The sequence below is a fragment of the Pipistrellus kuhlii genome, unplaced genomic scaffold (assembly GCF_014108245.1).
Source record: "Pipistrellus kuhlii isolate mPipKuh1 unplaced genomic scaffold, mPipKuh1.p scaffold_m20_p_30, whole genome shotgun sequence".
Classification (NCBI taxonomy): domain Eukaryota; kingdom Metazoa; phylum Chordata; class Mammalia; order Chiroptera; family Vespertilionidae; genus Pipistrellus; species Pipistrellus kuhlii.
The window spans coordinates 3,176,926-3,194,416 of NW_023425530.1; the positions used below are offsets into that span (position 1 = coordinate 3,176,926).

The window sequence follows — 17,491 nt, forward strand, 5'->3', positions numbered from 1 at the left end:
AGCCCCAGCCCTCAGAGCCCCCTCCAGACCTTACCCGTGGAGCCTGGGGTGTAGATGGTCTTGTCCGTCTGGATGAAGAGGTACCCGCTCTGAAAGCTGACTAGCACCACCTTCTCCACCGGTGGAGCATTCCCAAAGGCCGCCTGGACAGTCACAAACTTTTTCCCCTTCTGTGACTTTAACTCCTTGCTGGCCAGGATCTAGGCATGGATCGGGCAGGGTGTGAGGAGAACGCTACCTCAGGGCCCCTGCCTACTGTCCAACCTCTGGGCCTTTGGCTGGGTCCACATCTGCCCCTCCTCACAACAGAGCCTGCCCCTCACTCCTGCCTGGGCTCTCTGGTTGGCCCGGGTTTGGGGAGAGGGGGTTACTCTGCAAGGGGGCAAGGGCAAGAGAGAGGCTAGAGGTATCAGAGAGGAGGCTCAGAGGATGGAGCGCTCAGTAGTAGAGGGAGCTCAGAAAGGGGAGGAGACTCACACAGGAGAGGGGCTTGAAGGAAGAGAGGGCTTGGAAGGGAAAGGGAATCCGAGGGGCGGCTCCAGTGAATACCCACCTTGATGGTGACTGTGCTCAGGTAGCCATTGGCACTGTTCAGATTGGTATCCTTGATGGACAGCACCTGCTTCTTGCCTGGAAAGTCAAGTACCGTAACCTTGACAGGAATGTCACCTGTCCCATCGTGGGCTTCCAGGACCACCGTCTCCTCGTTATCCAGACGCAGGATGTTGGGGGTGATTATGGAGTACCTGTGGGAGGAGTGCATGGGGTCATACCAGGGACCCGACATTCTAGCCTGCACAGGGGTCTCCCCAGTACCTGTTCCTGGAGGGGAGCCAGTGACCAGCAATGGCTCAGGAGCTATAGGTCTCATCAGCCCCTGAACCTCCAAACCAGAACCAGCAAGTCTCCCAATTATCTAGACTTGCAAACCCACAGTTGGGGAACCCACATACATACTCCTGAATCCCTAAATCTTTAAACACCCTAAGTGTCTAAACACCCTGACTCTCGGGCACCCCAACTATACATAGCCAAACTCACATATTCCAAATCTTTGAACCCCGAATCCTTGAACACCCCAAGCCTCTTCCTAAATCTTTATCACCCAGGCCTCTAAATACAACTTAATCTACCCCACCCCCAGCCGACATAACCCCACACCACAGCTCTACACACACTGAAACCCAGAAATCCTAAGACTGCAAACTCCCAAATCATGTAAAGTCAAACCTCCACATCCACAGAATCCACAAACACCATATGCACCCTAAACCTGTGGACCCCAGTTTCATAAACATCCACACCACCTCTGCACAAAGCCCGAATTTCACAAACATCCAATCCATAAACTCTCAAAGTCACAGGCAGTCCCATTTATGAGCCTTCCTCCCCACTATCTCCTTTTCCTCCGTCATAATGCTCCCTGAATTCTACAAGAACCTGAACTCACAAATGCCCACTCCACCTCAGAAGTTGCCTCACTTGGGGTAGGGTCATGACTACTCACATGGGGTCCCCCAGGGCCAGGGGGAGACTGCTCAGCAGCAGCAGCCGCAGCAGCAGGATGGGATCTGAGGCAGGCCCCATGGTGAAGGGACTGAGGGACAGAGGGACAGAGGGACTGAGGGACAGAGGGACTGAGGGTCGGAGGGAGAGGACAGGGAGGACTGAGCAGAGTCTCCTGGAGGCCTCCTTTTATCTGGCTCCCGCCTTTCCCCCACTTAGTCCAGCCCTCTGCTCCCCATGGCCTCTCCCCTCCCTGGGACTGCCCCAGATTTCTCAATAACGTTTCCTAAGTTTTTTTCATTTCCTGGGCCAGAAAGTCCTGGGTAAATAACCTGAGGGCATGTCCTCCTTCAACAGGAGCACAAGTGCCCCCTGCCCTGACCTTCCACAGGGGCAAGGCCAGGGGTGAACACGGACCTTTCCCGTTATACCCACATTGTAATGGAGGAACTCTTAGCACAATAGACCCCCTCTCCCCCACCTCAGACATCTGAACCTGGCCCAGTCCAGTTTCGTCCATGCACTTATTAACCAAGCCCTTCCTAGGAGTCTACTTCAGGGTCTTCCATGCTGAGGCAGAGTGAGGGACAGACTCCAGCACAGACACTGCCAGTCCTCTGCAGTGTGATCTCAAGTGGAGAAGAACTCTGCTTCTTGGAGGTCAGAGAAGGCTTTTGGGGGGAGGGGACATTTTAGCTGGGCGTTGAAGTAGCAATGGAACCTCACTGTCCAGGTGAGCATGTTTTATAGGCAACAGGAGCATGGAGCTCCCTTCACCTACTCTTTCAAGATGTCTGAAGAGCTGTGTTGATTTAAAAAGTAATATTTGGGGCCCTAGATGGTTTGACTTACTGAATAGAGCCTCAACCTGTGGACTAAAGGGTCCCAGGTTCAATTCTGGTCAGGGGCACATGCCCTGGTTGCTGGCTTGACACCCCAGTGGGGAGCATGCAGAAGGTGGCCTATCAATGATTCTCTCTCCTCATTGATGTTTCTATCTCTCTCTTCCTCTTCCTTCCTCTCTGAAATTAATAAAATATATATGTTTTAAAAACTAATATTTGTGGACCATTGCTAACTTTTGTATTTATCTTATATCAGCATCCTCTTAGGATATTATTATTTAAAATTGTATTTAATTTCTTGTATAAATAAGTAATCTGGTCATATGATTTAATATCTAAAAGATATGAGTATGGCCTGGCTCTCGTGGCTCAGTGGTTGAGCATCGATCTACAAACTGGAAGGTCACGATTCTATTCCCGGTCAGGGCACATGCCTGGGTTGTGGCCTCGATCCCCAGTTTAGGGCATGCAAGAGGCAGCTGATCAATGATTCTCTCTCCTCATTGATGTTTCTATCTCTCTCTCCCTCTCCCTTTCTCTCTGTAACCAATAAAAATATATTTTAAAAATTAAAAATACACTGTTAAAAAAAAGGTGCAAGTATATATAGGGAAAAGACAATTTTCCTCCTGGGCCTGTTACCAGCCATCCAGGTTCCAGATACGACCATGTAATGAAGGAACATAATTTTTTTCCCCAAAGGTATTGTTTGCACTTACAAATGTTCACACAGTTGTGGGAACAAATATTGGCATGCTCTACATACAATTCTTCCTGGTCTCCCTGAGTCACACCTTGCTTCTTCATAAGCAGCTGGAGACTGTTGATTACCAGTGCACAGAGAACTTCCTTGTTCTTAAAAAGACTGTGTCTTATTACATTGTGTGAAAGTTACGGTCCTCCAACTGATGGACAGACTTTCATGGGTTACAAACCATACTCTTGCCAGTGAGCTATGAGCCTGCGTCACTTTCCGGCTGTGTCACTTACCGGTGGTCTCAAGCCCCTGAGAACCACCCTGTGTCTCAGCTTCCCCATGTGGAATGGGCTTATCACATTCCCACTCTACAGGCTTGTTTGGTAGGGAAAGGAGATAACACAGATCAAAGTCTACAGCCATTGGTAATCTAGATAGCGCTCAATTCCCCGTTATAATTGTACTGATTTACGTACTTAATTGCCCCTTAGAAAACTGTCAGTTGTCCCACTGCAAGCCATCCCCCAGTCCCCCCACCATGAGATCATGGAGACAAAGCTTTGAATGTTTGCCTTAGTATCATTTTAACATGCAATGCTCTGATTCCCAGCAAGGTTGGACATATGGGGTCAGGGCTGTTTCTGAAGTCGGGGCACAGTGGGGTGGGGATCCTGATTCCTGGAGGGCTGGTTTCCAAAGCCCCACTGAAGGGAAACTGGTTCTGAGTTCCTGTAAACCACGCTCTTGCTCTTTTCCTGGCTGTGTCCAGAGTGGGGGAGGCACAGAGAAACAGAACAAACCTGACCTCTGTCTGCTGTGATTGCAACACCCTTTCTTTAGAAGAGGAGGGAGTACAAACAGACCTGCTTTTTCTTCAGAATTGGGATTGAACTTCTGAAACTGGGGTGGGGTGCTTGCTAGGATTTATCAGCCCCCAATTCTGCCCTTGTTCCCTCCCCTAGTGCCCCCAAACTTCCACCTCACTTCCCAATACTATTAGAGCCTTGAGCTTTCAGGCTTTGTGGTTGGACAGCTTTGGGGAGTGCCTGGCCTGGCCTCTGTCTCCCTGTAAGGCCTGGGTCCTCCTTTCTCAGAGCCTCAGTGAATCTGTCTGAAGGATGACATGAGACTGATGACACTCCCTACTGTTCAGACAATTAAAGGAACTGAAAAGCCCCGGAACCAGAGGGGTGGGGAGTGTGCAGCGAGGCACCCATTGGGAGGACAGAGGTGACAGGAGAAAGGCTTCTTGACTTTTGGGTGAAGTTTGGGAGGGAGAGAGGGGTCAAGAGAAGCCGGGAGGGAGGCGGTAGTGAAGGTGGCTTGTGAGGGAACTTCCTCCTGGCCCAATATTCAGGCATCGAGGGTGGTGGAGCCAGGCTGCCTGAGGACCTAGGGACTAACTTTTACTAGCAAAGTACCTCTTATTTACCTGAAATGTGAATTTAACTGGGCGCCCTGTGTTTTGCCTGACAACGCTAGCTGTGTGTACAAGGAGAGAAGAGGAAGAAAGTGGGGAGACCTGGGACGCCCCGACTCCCACCCTATTCCACCCCAGCCTGAGTGCAGTGAACTCCCTGCTGCAGCCCACCGTTTCCCACAGGCACTGCCAGGCCTGGAAGTAGCAAGAAGCCCCCCTCGCTCCTGGCCCCCATTTCCAAGAAGGGTCCTTGTTACACTGCTTTCTGAGACTTTCTCTCCTCAACACACAGCCAGGCCTCTCCCACCACCATGCAGCCCGGTCTTCCCCTCACCCCACACACCCCATTCATTACTCATTAACTCATAGGTAACCTTGACCTGATTCAATTAAGCCATCTGCCCCATGGCTCCTTCCCCCATGCTTTCATGCACATTCAGCAGAGGCCTGAGCACCAGGAACCAGCATCCTGGGAGGACATGGTGGGCAGATTTTGATTCTAGCTTTGACTTCTCCCAGCCTGTTCCTGATCTGCACACTGGACATTCACAATCATGTACCTCCGCTCAGGGCACCTGGCAAGCAGAATGCTCAGCGTGGCACCCCGCATGTAGCAACTGCTGGATGTGCCTGATACACATATGTAATTTTGGTAATACCCCCTCCTCCTCCTCCATCTTGCCTGATGTCTTTGATAGCCCAACAGGCCTCCCAGCCAGGGTCCTCCCTTCCTCCTCTCCCTCGCCTCTGTGTCCAGCCCTCACCAACCCCTGGACTGTCTCTCTGAGCCCATCCCTTCTCTTCACTCTGTGCTCCCTGGCTTCCCTGCTGTAGACTCCCCTCTTCCAATTCATCTACATCACATTCACTAGGGCTTTTCCCTAGACCAGGGGTCCTCAAACTTTTTAAAGTGGGGGCCAGATCACGGTCCCTCAGAGAGCTGGAGGGCCGGACTATATGAACTACTAATTCCTACTGTAACACCTCGGCTGCGCTCACTGCCCAAAAAACTTGCGGGCCGGATCAGACTCCTCTGCGGGCCGCATGTGGCCCGCGGGCCATAGTTTGAAGATGCCTGCTAGACAGTGGTCGGCAAACTCATTAGTCAACAGAGCCAAATATCAACAGTACAACGATTGAAATTTCTTTTGAGAGCCAAATTTTTAAACTTAAACTATATGGTAGGTACATTGTTATTAACTTCGAGTACTCCTAAGCTGGCCTTTGCTAAAAACTCAAGGGGCCAAAGAGCCGCATGTGGCTCGCGAGCCGCGGTTTGCCGACCACTGCTCTAGAACACACCTTTGTATTCCCTCTGCAAAGTTATGATGTATAATGCATGAAGACATGCAACCGATAGCAAATGTCTCCATGAGGTTCAGCTGGCAGCATCTTGCCTCTTTCATGCATCTGGTTTATTTCACATGCCATCGGTGCTATTTCTAGCCCCACGTTATAAATGAAGAAACTGAGGACATTGGCACTTGCTCAAGATCCTCTAGCTGGGAAGAACTGGGATTTGAAGCCAAGCAGCTAGACTCCAGAGCTCATGCCCCTCCACTCTGTGAATTTCTGACTGCTGCTGTAAGAAATGACCACAGGGGTCATTTAACAATAATACAACATCTATTAATTATCTCATAGTCCTGGAGGCAGAAGAATGAAATGGAGAGGTTGGCAGGTTATAGGGGAGAATCCATTCCCTGCTTTTTCCAGCTTCTGGAAGCTGCCTGCGTTCCTTGGCCCATGGCTTCTTTCTCCTTCCAAGCACATACTCCAGGCTGTTTCATCATCACGTCTCATTCTCTGACCCTCATCCTTCTGCCTCCTTATCAAGACCCTTGTGATGACGTTGAGCCCACCTGAAGAATCCTATATAATAAAAGCCTAATATGCTGAGTGTCTGGTTGACCAGTCAAAGCATAATATGCTAATGATATGCTAAGGTCACTCAACCACTTGCTATGACATGCACTGACCACAGGGGGCAGACAGTTGACTGGTTGGCCAGCTGCTATGATGCGCACTGACCACCAGGGGACAGATGCTTCGACTGGTAGATTAGCTTGCTGCTGGGGTTCCGCCAATTGGGACTGATCAAGATGGGCCTGACACGCCCATGGTCCCTCCCTGGCTGGCTAACCTCCTGTGTCTCTCCCTGGTCCTGATGGTGCAACCAGTGGGGTCCCTCAGCCAGGCCTGTGCCCTCTCATAATTTGGGATCCCTTAGGGGATGTCAGAGAGCTGATTTTGGCCTGATCCTGCAGATCATGATGAGGGACCCCACTGGTACACAAAATCGAGCACTGGGCCTCTACTAGTCTAGAATAAGCCCTCAATCTAAGACCCTTAACTTAATCATCTCTGCAAAGTGTCTTCTGTCATGAAATGTAACATATTTGTCCTAGCCAGCTTGGCTCAGTGGATAAAGCGTCTACCTGTGGACTGAAGGGTCCCAGGTTTGATTCCAGCCAAGGGCACATTCCTGGGTTGTGGGCTCAATACCCAATGGGGGTTCTGCAGGAGGAAACCAATCAATGATTCTTTCTCATCATTGATGATTCAATCTCCCTCTCCCTTTCCCTTCCTCTCTGAAAAAAAAAATCTCTCTTTTTTTTTTTTTTTTTTTTTTTTAAAGAAATGTAACATATTCACAGGTTCTGGGATTAGGAAGTGGACATCTTTGGGGAGTCATGACTCTGCCTACCCAGAGTGCATGTGGATAAAGCATAGACCCTGAATGGCATGTCCCTTCCCGCTTCAAACTCTTCCCTGAAGCCTATGGGTCCCAGCACAAAGTCCCAGTGTGTCTGCCTGTCTTTAGGTTCCTGCCAGCTGCTCTTGCCCTCCCACTGGCCCCTGCCAACCTTACAGCAGGACTTGCAGGATATTCTCACCCAACTTCCTCATGCTGCAATGCCTTCCCACTTCCTTCTTTGTCTGGCTGGGCTATTTATTCATCTGGGCCCCAGTTATACTTGTTTCCGCCTGTAGAAAGCCTGGACCCCAACAGGTTCCCATGCCTGTGGCCCTCACTGAGGAATGTTTCTCAAAGCTTCAAAAGGGATCCTGTGTGCTCTAGTTAAAGGAGGCCAGGGGGTGAGAAGAACATAATACATTTTGGGAGTCTGTCCACGAGGGTGTGCATAGGTGTATCTCTAACCTGAGGTCACTCCTCTAGTTTCAAACAGTCCAAGAAAGAAATGGCTGTGTTTCTGGGCACTGCACTAAGCCAGACACTCAATGACCCCCATCTTACATGTGAGAAAACAGAGATTAAACCCCATATGTAGGGCCATTTAGCAAAATAGGGGAAGATTGAGGTGTGATCCCTGGTGTTTTGTTTATTGAGTCTCACAACACCGCCTTAGTGTGTGATCTTGGGCAAGTCACTTAGCGTCTGTGCCTCAAATGTTTTTGTGTGTTTTTAAAATATATTTTTATTGATTTCTTTACAGAGAGGAAGGGAGTGGGATAGAGAGTTAGAAACATCGATGAGAGAGAAATATCTATCAACTGCCTCCTGCACACCCCCTACTGGGAATGTGCCCGCAACCAAGGTACATGCCCTTGACTGGAATCGAACCCGGGACCGTTCAGTCTGCAGGTTGACGCTCTATCCACTGAGTCAAACCAGTTAGGGCCAGAAGCTTTTTAATGAGTTAAGGTCCAGGGGTAGCTACTACTACTTCAAAATTATTTTTTATTAATTTCAGAGAGGAACTACTTTTTAAAAAAATATGTTTTTTATTGATTTTAGAGGAAGGTAGAAGGGGAGAGAGATAGAAATATCAATGATGAGAGAGAACCCTCCTGCATGCCCCCTACTGGGGATTGAGCCTGCAACCCAGGCATGTGCCCTTGACTGGAATTGAACCATGACCTCCTGGTTCATGAGTTGTTACTCAACCACTGAGTCACACCAGCTGGGCAGCTACTACTACTTATACTCTTTGCTTGAGCCACTTGCAGGTCTTTCAAACACTATTTTTCTTATGTCCAGCCTTGGCGCATGCTGTTCCTCATCTGGGCCCCCATCCTTCCCACCACTTCTCTATTCACTTTCCCTGACTTGCCAGGCCAGGTCAGGGCCCTGTGATGAAACTGTGCGATAACATGTCCCTGTCCCTGTCCCCCTGTCCAACTTCCTACTCCCAGGTCTAAGAGCCCCTTGAGTGTTGGAATTGGGTGGGTCTTGGGCACTAGATATAGGGCCCACTCATAGTAGTTGCTCAATTCATATTAATTGCATGGGTAAAGCAGTAAATAGTACAAACACCTCCTCCCGTGAATACAGGTTTCTAAATTGTAACCACCACCCCTGTGTTCGACCTCCACCCCCAGAAAGGCAAGAAACCAGAGGAGCAAAACAGAGAGGTCATTATTTTACAGCTGCAAGTTGGGCATGGTCCTTGGTCCCGGGTGGGGACCGGCTGCCCCATACTTGGGGGAAGAGGGAATTGTCCGTCTTCTTCTGAATGGGCTCTGGGAACACGTCTCCCAGGGAGTTAGGGGCCTTATACACACAGGCCCCCTTTCTACAAACCCCCCACACTTTGGGAGAGAAGCTGGAGTGAGGAATGTGTGTGAGCAGAGAAGGAGGATGAAAAAGCATGGTCTGAGAGGGGGGGTTGACCACAACAGCTCTGGGACATTGGCTGTTTTGTTGACTTTGGACAGCCAGCCTTCCAGGAACCCAGAATCTGTCATTCAAAAAGCAACCGCAAAGCGATCGGAGCTAATGGGTGCTAAGCCCTGTCCCCAGAGCTGTCCAAGTCCCACCTCATTCCACCTGGGAAACTGCCAGGCAGTCCCAAGGGTTGTCAGGCCCTACTACCCCCACTCCACCCAATGCTAGGCTTCACTCCACCCACCATAGCCCTCCCCCCCACACACACACTCCCCCTGTGTGTCTGGGAGCTCACACTTGCAGGGATTATTGCCTGCCTGCAGCACTTGTAACCTGTGGTGAATAAAGAGAGGTGAGAGTGGAGTCTTCAAGCAAGAGTTGGGGGATGGGCTTGGGGCAGGGGGGTCCAAGCAGAAGTGTCAGTTACCTACCCCTGTCTCCATCTCCATTGTCTAGCCCACATTTCCACCCCTCCCAGGACTCTGTACTCACCTGGTACAGCCACAGCCACTGGAAGGGCATGGCCACCCACAGCAGGATAGAGATCATCCTCGTGAAGTAGATGCATCAGATGATCTGCAAGGGACACTGTTGGGCACAGGGGCCCAGTGAGATCAGAAGGGATGCCTGGGGTGGGGCCCACAGATAGAAGGCAGAGAGCTGAGTGGTGGGGTTCAGAGGTACAGCAGAAAGAGGGGTTTGGGAGGGTGTACCAAGGGGCTATTTGTCCTCCCCCTCAAAACTTCCTTCATGAGTGGGAACGAGGTTCCTACCATGACATAGTAATGTTGAAACAGTTTCAGCTTGGCCAGGTTCACTGCCACTGAGAGGTGGGCACAGAGAGTGGGGGTCAGGGGACAGAAGCTGAAATCAAGAACATGGAGAAAGCCCTAACTGGCTTGGCTCACTGGGTAGAGCATCGGGCTGCAGACTGAAGGGTCCCAGGTTTGATTCCAGTCAAGGGCATATACCTTGGTTGCAGGCACATTCCCAGTATGGATTTCGCAGGAGGCAACTGATCAATGTTTCTCTCTTATTGATGTTTCTAATTCTCTATCTCTCTCCCTTCCTGTCTGTAAAAAAAATCAATAAAATATACTTTAGCTGAAACCGGTTTGGCTCAGTGGATAGAGTGTTGGCCTGCGGACTGAAAGGTCCCAGGTTCAATTCCGGTCAAGGGCATGTACCTTGGTTACGGGCACATCCCCAGTAGGGGGTGTGCAGGAGGCAGCTGATCAATGTTTCTCTTTCATCAATGTTTCTAGCTCTCTATCCCTCTCTCTTCCTCTCTGTAAAAACTCAATAAAACACACACAGACACACACACACACACACACACACACACACACACATATATATATAATTTTTTTAAAAAACACGGAGAGGGATAGAGGGCTGGTGTCAGGAAGAACATGGGGCAGAAAATCTAGAGGGAGATGTCCAGTGAGACAGTGAAGGGGAGGGAGGAGGGGGAGAGGGTAATCAGAGAGGAAGGAAGGGACATCTGGGGATCAGCATGAAGGACTTGTAGCAGGATGAGGGCTGAGGACTCAGTGGGTCCCAGGGAGCAGGGCCTCACCCTTCCTTGGGGCCAGATGCTGGATGGACCTGGGAAGGAAAGGGGCACACAAGGAACAGTCAGTGCTGCCTCCACCCATGTCCATGAGGGTGGGTTCTGGGCCTGGAGGAGGGCAGGGGTAGAGTCCTCACCAGACCACAGGAAAAAAGGATGGTATCACAACAGATAAGATCTACCAGAAATAGAAGCCCACGGTCACTGACACCCTCTTCATAGGATGTGATGACAATGTAGGCCAGGTCAGCCAGGACCTGTGAGGCCCTGAGGTATAGGGTGGAAAGGTATGCCCATGTGTGCAGATGTGCCCCCCTGGGGCCTCGAATGCACCTGAATCAGGATCATGATCCCAAGATCTTCTCCTTGTTGGACAGCATGCACTGGACAAAGGCCCAGCCAGAGCTGATCAAGGAAATGGTGAACAAGAGGGCACCCATCATCCTAGAGGTCAAAAAGAGTGAGTAGTGAGAGGGGCACCCAGTCCTCTCCTGCCCACTGCCCACCACCTTTCCCAGCAGAGAAGGTCACTCATAAGTGTGTCATGTAATGCATGACTGCAAGGCTTTGATGTGGTGGCCCTGGCTGTTGATGAAGTAGTAGTTGATGTGGAGGTGGACCGATAGATGGACAGGCAGAGAGATGGGCAGTGGTTACAAATGGGTGGATGGTGGTGGTTTAGGAACATGGACAATCATTGTCAGATGGATGGCTAGAAAGTTGACTAAACTGATGGTTACAATCAGCATGGTGAGTGGACTCAGAAATGGACAGTCACAGCCACAGCAATGGAGGAAAGATCATAGTTAGATGGGTGGAGAGTGAGAATCAGTCAGGTATCAATAGATAGTCACAGCTTTACAAAAGGACAGATAGACAAATGAAGTGGATGGACACAATGATAAAATGGATGGACACATGGAACTGCCATGCCCAGGGCCTGCAGAGAGCTGAGGGTGGCCTGTCCAGACTGCATCTTGGACCCAGGGAGCCCAGCCTGCCCCCTGCTCCAGGCCCAGGTTCTCACACTGGAAAAAAAGCAAGATATTCCTAGTGAAAGCCAGGGCCACCATGAGCGAGTGGATCTTAAAGACACTGTACCTGATGTGGAGTCAAGGACAGAAAGTGGCACAGAAGTATCAGTCAGGGGTAGGGATAGGAGGGAGTGGTGGTTAGAAGTAGGGACCCAAGGGCAAGGATATCATGTGATCTTGCAGATGACAGATACCCAAAAATTGCCAGTGGCCAGGAAACAGGCAGACAGGACCAGATAGAGCTTGAAAGGGGAATTTCCAATGCTAATAGGAAGCCCTCTGGGTTCTTCTCCTGGATCATATCTAAGGAGAGGGAAAAGGAAGGCATTGCATGCTAGCTCTGAACTTGCAGAACCATCCCTGGGAATCTCCAGCTCTCCCACTCTCTAACTGGCCAACTCCCCCTAAGTCTTCCTATCTCCCAAATGGGTACATCAGCCTTCATTACACAGCATGGCTACCAAATGGATCTGATGAAGCTGAACTCAACATGGTTACCTGACTTGTAGTTAGGACTCTGTGAACCTGTTGCCCAAACAACCACTCAACATGATTTCAAGTAGGCATTCCTGTCCCTGCATCAAATTGTAGTAGTTGTGAAAACTGAGACTATATTGGCCTTCCTTGGTCCTCAAGCCAATTATATTGTGGAACTGAGTGGTGGGGACAGCCTCATTTGGAGTGAGGGGTCCCACAGATACCCAAACTCAACTTGGATATCACTTCCTCAGGGAGACCTTTGCTGATCCTCTGAACCCAGCCCATCCCTTCCTCCCCCTCCCCCTGGCCCCAATTAAACTGTTGATGTAAAAAGAAATACATTTTGAAGAAACCAAGATGGCGGCATAGGTAAACACCTGAATTTGCTGCCTTATACAACAACTTCAAAACTACAACTAAAATACAAAATGGACATCATCCAGAACCACAGGAAGGCTGGCTGAGTGGAAATTCTACAACTAGATGGAAAGAGAAAAGCACACTGAGACTCAGAGGAGCTGCAAAAATAAAGGCAGAGGTATGGAGGTGTGCACGTGGAGAGGGCTGGCAACTGAGTATGTGGCTGGCTTTTTTATTCCAAAGGGAGACACAAGCTCCCGGCTACTCTGAACTCCAGTTCCAGGCAAAACTCTGGGAACTCAGACTCATTTGGGGAGAAACTGGACTGTCTGGCAGTGAGCAGAACTCAAGGGCGGCTTTCTCTCAGAGGTGCTTGCAGCAATTACCAAGGGACATTGAAGCCCAGGCAGGGCTGACAGGAAGCCATTTCTGTTTGCTCCGCCCTAAGACCCCACCTCATCTAAAATGTGCACAGAGGCTTTTGCATATGAATGGCAGTCCTTTGAAATCTAAACTTACCTAACAAACTGAAGCTGAGTCAATGAGACCCAGAATATCCAAAAGAAGGCCCAAGGCCCCACAGCAGCTTGCATTGCCTCACAGCTGGGCCTCATCTGGGCACTTCTAAAACCCAAACAAAGAAAAGGAATCTGCAGATCTCTCTGTAGCTCCTGCTGGGTGGCCTCAGGCAGAGGCTAAATTAGCACCTCCTTAGAGATTCAAGAGCCAGTGTACCCAGGAGTCAGAGTAAGACCATCCAGATCCATAAGGGACACACTCAAGGGGCAGACTCAGTGAGCACCAAAGCCCCATTCAAGCAAGTCTTGCCCCATAAGGGTGTCTCTAGCACAAAAGTTCTCCCAACATAGACACTGCTGATTCTCACAGCCAATTGGCCTGGAGATCAATTCCTCCCAGTGATAACAACAACTAAGGCTTAACTACCACAAAACAGTGCACACAGCCCACAAAGGAGTGCACCAAGAGTGTCCACCTCAGGTAACTGGGGAGGCTGAGTCACTGGGCGCTATAGGACACCTAGTACACAAAGCCACTCTATCAACTCAGGGAAGCAGCCAAAATGCGGAGACAAAAAAACAGGTCATAAATGAAAGAAATGGGAAGAAAACAAACTACTGGATATAGAGTTCAAAACCACGGTTATAAGGTTTTTCAAGAATTTTCTAGAAAAGGTTGATAAATTTAGTGAGACCCTTGAGGATATGAAAAAGACCAATTAGAAATTAAGCATATACTGACTGAAATAAAAAATAACATACAGAGATCCAGCAGCAGACTAGATGATCAAAAGAATCAAGTCAAATATTTGAAATACAAAGTAGCAAAAAACACCCAACTAGAAAAGAAAAAAGGATCCAAAAATATGAAAATAGTGTAAGGAGCCTCTGGGACAACTTCAAGCATACCAACATCAGAATTATGGGGGTGCCAGAAGAAGAGAGAGTACAAGATACTGAAAACCTATTTGAAGAAATAATGACAGAAAACTTCTCCCATCTGGCGAAAGAAATAGACTTACAATCCAGGAAGCGCAGAGAACCCCAAACAAAAGGAATCCAAAGAGGACCACACCAAGACATATCATAATTAAAATTCCAAGGGCAAAAGACAAAGAGAGAATATTAAAAGCAGCAAGAGAAAAACAGTTATCTACAAGGGAGTGCCCATATGATTGTCAGATTGATTTCTCAACAGAAACTATGCAGGCCAGATGGGAGTAGCAAGAAATATTCAAAGTACTGAATAGCAAGAACCTACAATCAAGATTACTCTACCCAGCAAAGCAGAGCTTCACAGAAAAGAAAAAGCTAAAGTATCAATAGTTCATCACCAGTATTATATGAAATGCTGAAAGGTATTCTTTAAGAAGAGGAGGAAGAAGAAAAAGTAAAGATAAATATTATGAACAACAAATACATATCTATCAACAAGTGAATCTAAAAATCAAGTGAATAAAAAAAATCTAATGAACAGAATAAACTGGTAAATATAATAGAATGAAGAGCAAAGAAAGGGAGTGGACTGACAATTCTCAGGGGGGAAAGGGAAGAGACTGGACAAAAATCGTACACCTATAGATGAGGACAGTGCGGGGGGAGTGGTAAGGGCAGAGGGTGGGGTGGGAACAGGGTGGAGGGGAGCTATGGGGGTAAAGAGGAGCAATTGTAACAATCTGAACAACAAGATTTATTTTTTAAAAGAAATACATTTTTAAAAATATGTTTTATTGGTTTTAAAGAGGAAAGGTGAGGAAGACAGAAATATCAATTTGAGAGAGAAACATGGACCAGCTGCCTCTCACATGCTGGGAATTGGATCCATAACCTACGTATGTGCCCTGACAGGGAATCCAACACACCTCCTTTCTGTGTACGGAATGATGCTACCAATTGAGCCATACTGGCCAAGGGTGAGAAATCATTTTTTTTTTTAATCAACAAAATGTTGATGGTTTCCTGCCTGGGACTCAGGAATCCAGCACACTTGGATTTGCATGCAGGCTCTGTGACTCTGAGCTAGCCACATATCTCCAAGCCTGTGTAAAATGGGCTTTACAGGACGCTTTTGCAGCATCCCTGAAAGATGGCTACCAGGAAACCGATTTATGGAAATTGCTTTGCATGGTACCCGGTATCGAGTGGGTATTTAATAAATGCTTGCTATTCATTTCAACTGTGGGGACTGGAGCTGTCTTGTTCATTGTTATGCTCTCTCACCCACCTCCGCTCAGTCCCTAACACATATTGCATGAGATAATATTATTCTCGTGTTCCCAATGAGGAAACTGGGACTCAAGGGACTTACTTGTTCAAGATCATATGGGTGAGGAGCAGAACTAAGATGTGAATCCGGAACTAGGGAGAGGTGGGTTTAAACACTTGTGCACTTCACCCTCCTCCAGCAAACTCCTCAAAGCCTCTCCCCAAAGGGATTTTCTTTTTCGTTTCCTGAAGCTCCAGCCACGGGAGGCTCAGGTTCACCTTCAGAGAGCCCTTGGTATAGAAACCGAAGCTGTTCAGCTGGATGTCTGGTCGCTTCTCCCCCTACCGGACACCAAGGAGACTAAAGGCAGTTCAGACTTCTTCCCACGGACCCAGGCTCAGGCATGAGGCTCACCCAAGGGCTTCGGTGGCCCACATCTGGCACCCCTTTATTTAGGACAGCTCCAAAGTGGTGACAGAACAGGCTGCGAGGGCCTCCCTGGAGGCTGTGTCCCTAGACCAATCCTAGGCAGGGACATAGTGCTTCCCTGTCCTCCGCCACTGTTCTGAGATTCCAGGATTAAATCCTGGGCACCTGGCAGTACCCGCCCTCCACCACCACCACCACCACCACAACCACCCCCACCACCAGGTGAGTACCACCCTGAAAGCACAGCTATTTTTCCTGGTGTCTGGCCCTCAACGCCCGGACAACTTTTAGATCCCAGCCTGAGTCCCCAGCGTGCTGAATTCAACTGAGCCCCTGAGATCCCAATGAGTGCCCAGAGGACCCCGGGGACTCCTGGATGGAGCCAAGCAAGAGCCATTAGCCCCCTCAATGAGATCCCAGGAATTTAGAGAGCCAAGAGCCTGGGGGTGGACAGATGAAGCCCGGCCCCTGATGGGCGGCACGACCCCAACGTGATTCACTGGGCAACTCAATCCGGCGGACTGGGGGTGCTTCCAAGGAGAACTCTCCGATCCTGGAAGCCTGGGGCGCTGGACCGCTCCATCCCGCGAAAGTACCGGGGGAAATAGGAAGAGACCACTGCAAGCCAGAGGCTTCTCTGGGGGCAAAGATGCGTTTCTCCCCCCGCCCGCCCAGACCGCCTGCGATGTGACTATGACTCGACGTCAGCGCCGGCTAGTGGATGCGCCCAGAACCGCAGCCCAACTGGAGCAGCGGAGGTATCCCCGGGCCCCACTCTGCAGGGCTCCCGCGGGCGGGCGGGCCCCGCCTCTCGCTCAGCGCCACCCCTGGAGCCACCACCTCCCCAGACTCCGCCTCTGACGCGCCCAGGCCCGCCTGCCGTGGAGCCAATGGCCGCTCGGTGGGGGCCGACCTTGCGGCTTGTCCAGCCCGCCAGACCAATCAGTGGTTCTCTTCTCACAAACCAGCCCCTCAACGACACCAAATAGACAGCACTAGCTCTGAATGAAAGAGCTGATAAACGCTTAGCCCGCCTTTACTCTCACCAAATCACTAGAAAAGGAATCCCGGAAATAATTTGCTAAAACAATTCACCTAGCCAATTGTTATAGATCTGGTATCCAACCCTAGAGCATGCCTCCACCCACTCTTAACGGAGAGACTGGCCCAGGACTACAGTACCCAGAATGCAGAGGGAACAGACTGCGCACCAGGGCATTCAGGGGACTACCTTTCCCAGGATCCCCAAGGGCGGGCTTTCACTTTCCGACCCTGGAGATGTGGCTCCCCGCGGGAGTTCCAGCTTTTAGTAAACACGCGCATCTGCCGACGCCTATCCTGTTCTAATCATTTTTGTCAACCCAGAAGCCTAAACTTGGCCCCAGGCTCTATCTTGACCCTAGAGTGACCTATGACCCCAGGCTGAGTCTCAGCTTTAGGCGAAGCCTCCTATCCTAGAGTGGGGCAATTGCGAGTCCTACCCCCCAGATGGACTAAACCCTAATCCCAGGCTGAGTTCCCTTCCTGCAGTTGAGCCCCGACCTCATCCCGAAACCCAAATTCCCTACGCCCTTCTGACCCTCGACCTACACAGAGTCTTCCTTCCTCTGTAGTTGGTATCCTCACCTGCACTGAGACCTGACCTCAGATGAAACCAGATCCTAGGAATTTATTTTGATTAGACACCCCTCCCCCCCCACTGGATTGCTGACCCCTCTGCTAAACTCTGACCCATCTGAGATTCCATCCCAACTTCAGTCCCAGCCTGGCATAAATCTGAGCTCGAAACCAGA

General features: G+C 49.7%; 2 protein-coding genes across 3 annotated transcripts in view; both read right to left on the reverse strand.

Annotated features, from left to right (window-relative positions):
* LOC118731250 (complement C3) overlaps positions 1-1,681 on the reverse strand; it is a 31,569-nt gene extending 29,888 nt beyond the window's left edge. For both annotated transcript variants that reach the window (XM_045589168.1, XM_036459679.2), the window contains exons 1-3: positions 1,508-1,681; positions 554-746; positions 35-200 (exon numbers count right to left, since the gene is read on the reverse strand). In XM_045589168.1, coding sequence (XP_045445124.1) covers positions 35-200; positions 554-746; positions 1,508-1,587 — 439 coding nt within the window. In that variant the 5' untranslated portion in view covers positions 1,588-1,681. The remainder of the gene's footprint in view (positions 1-34; positions 201-553; positions 747-1,507) is intronic.
* Positions 1,682-9,385: 7,704 nt separating this feature from the next.
* GPR108 (G protein-coupled receptor 108) lies at positions 9,386-16,640 on the reverse strand (the record flags this gene model as incomplete). Its single annotated transcript, XM_045589313.1, is given in 16 exon segments — positions 9,386-9,674; positions 9,872-9,921; positions 10,809-10,822; positions 10,824-10,928; positions 11,005-11,030; positions 11,033-11,113; positions 11,205-11,237; positions 11,240-11,283; positions 11,701-11,777; positions 11,882-11,955; positions 11,958-12,008; positions 12,250-12,376; positions 15,372-15,402; positions 15,459-15,610; positions 15,864-15,932; positions 16,113-16,640. Coding segments are annotated over 16 exon segments (1,611 nt in total), but the record flags the coding sequence as incomplete, so codon positions are not given.
* Between the last annotated feature and the right edge of the window lie 851 nt (positions 16,641-17,491).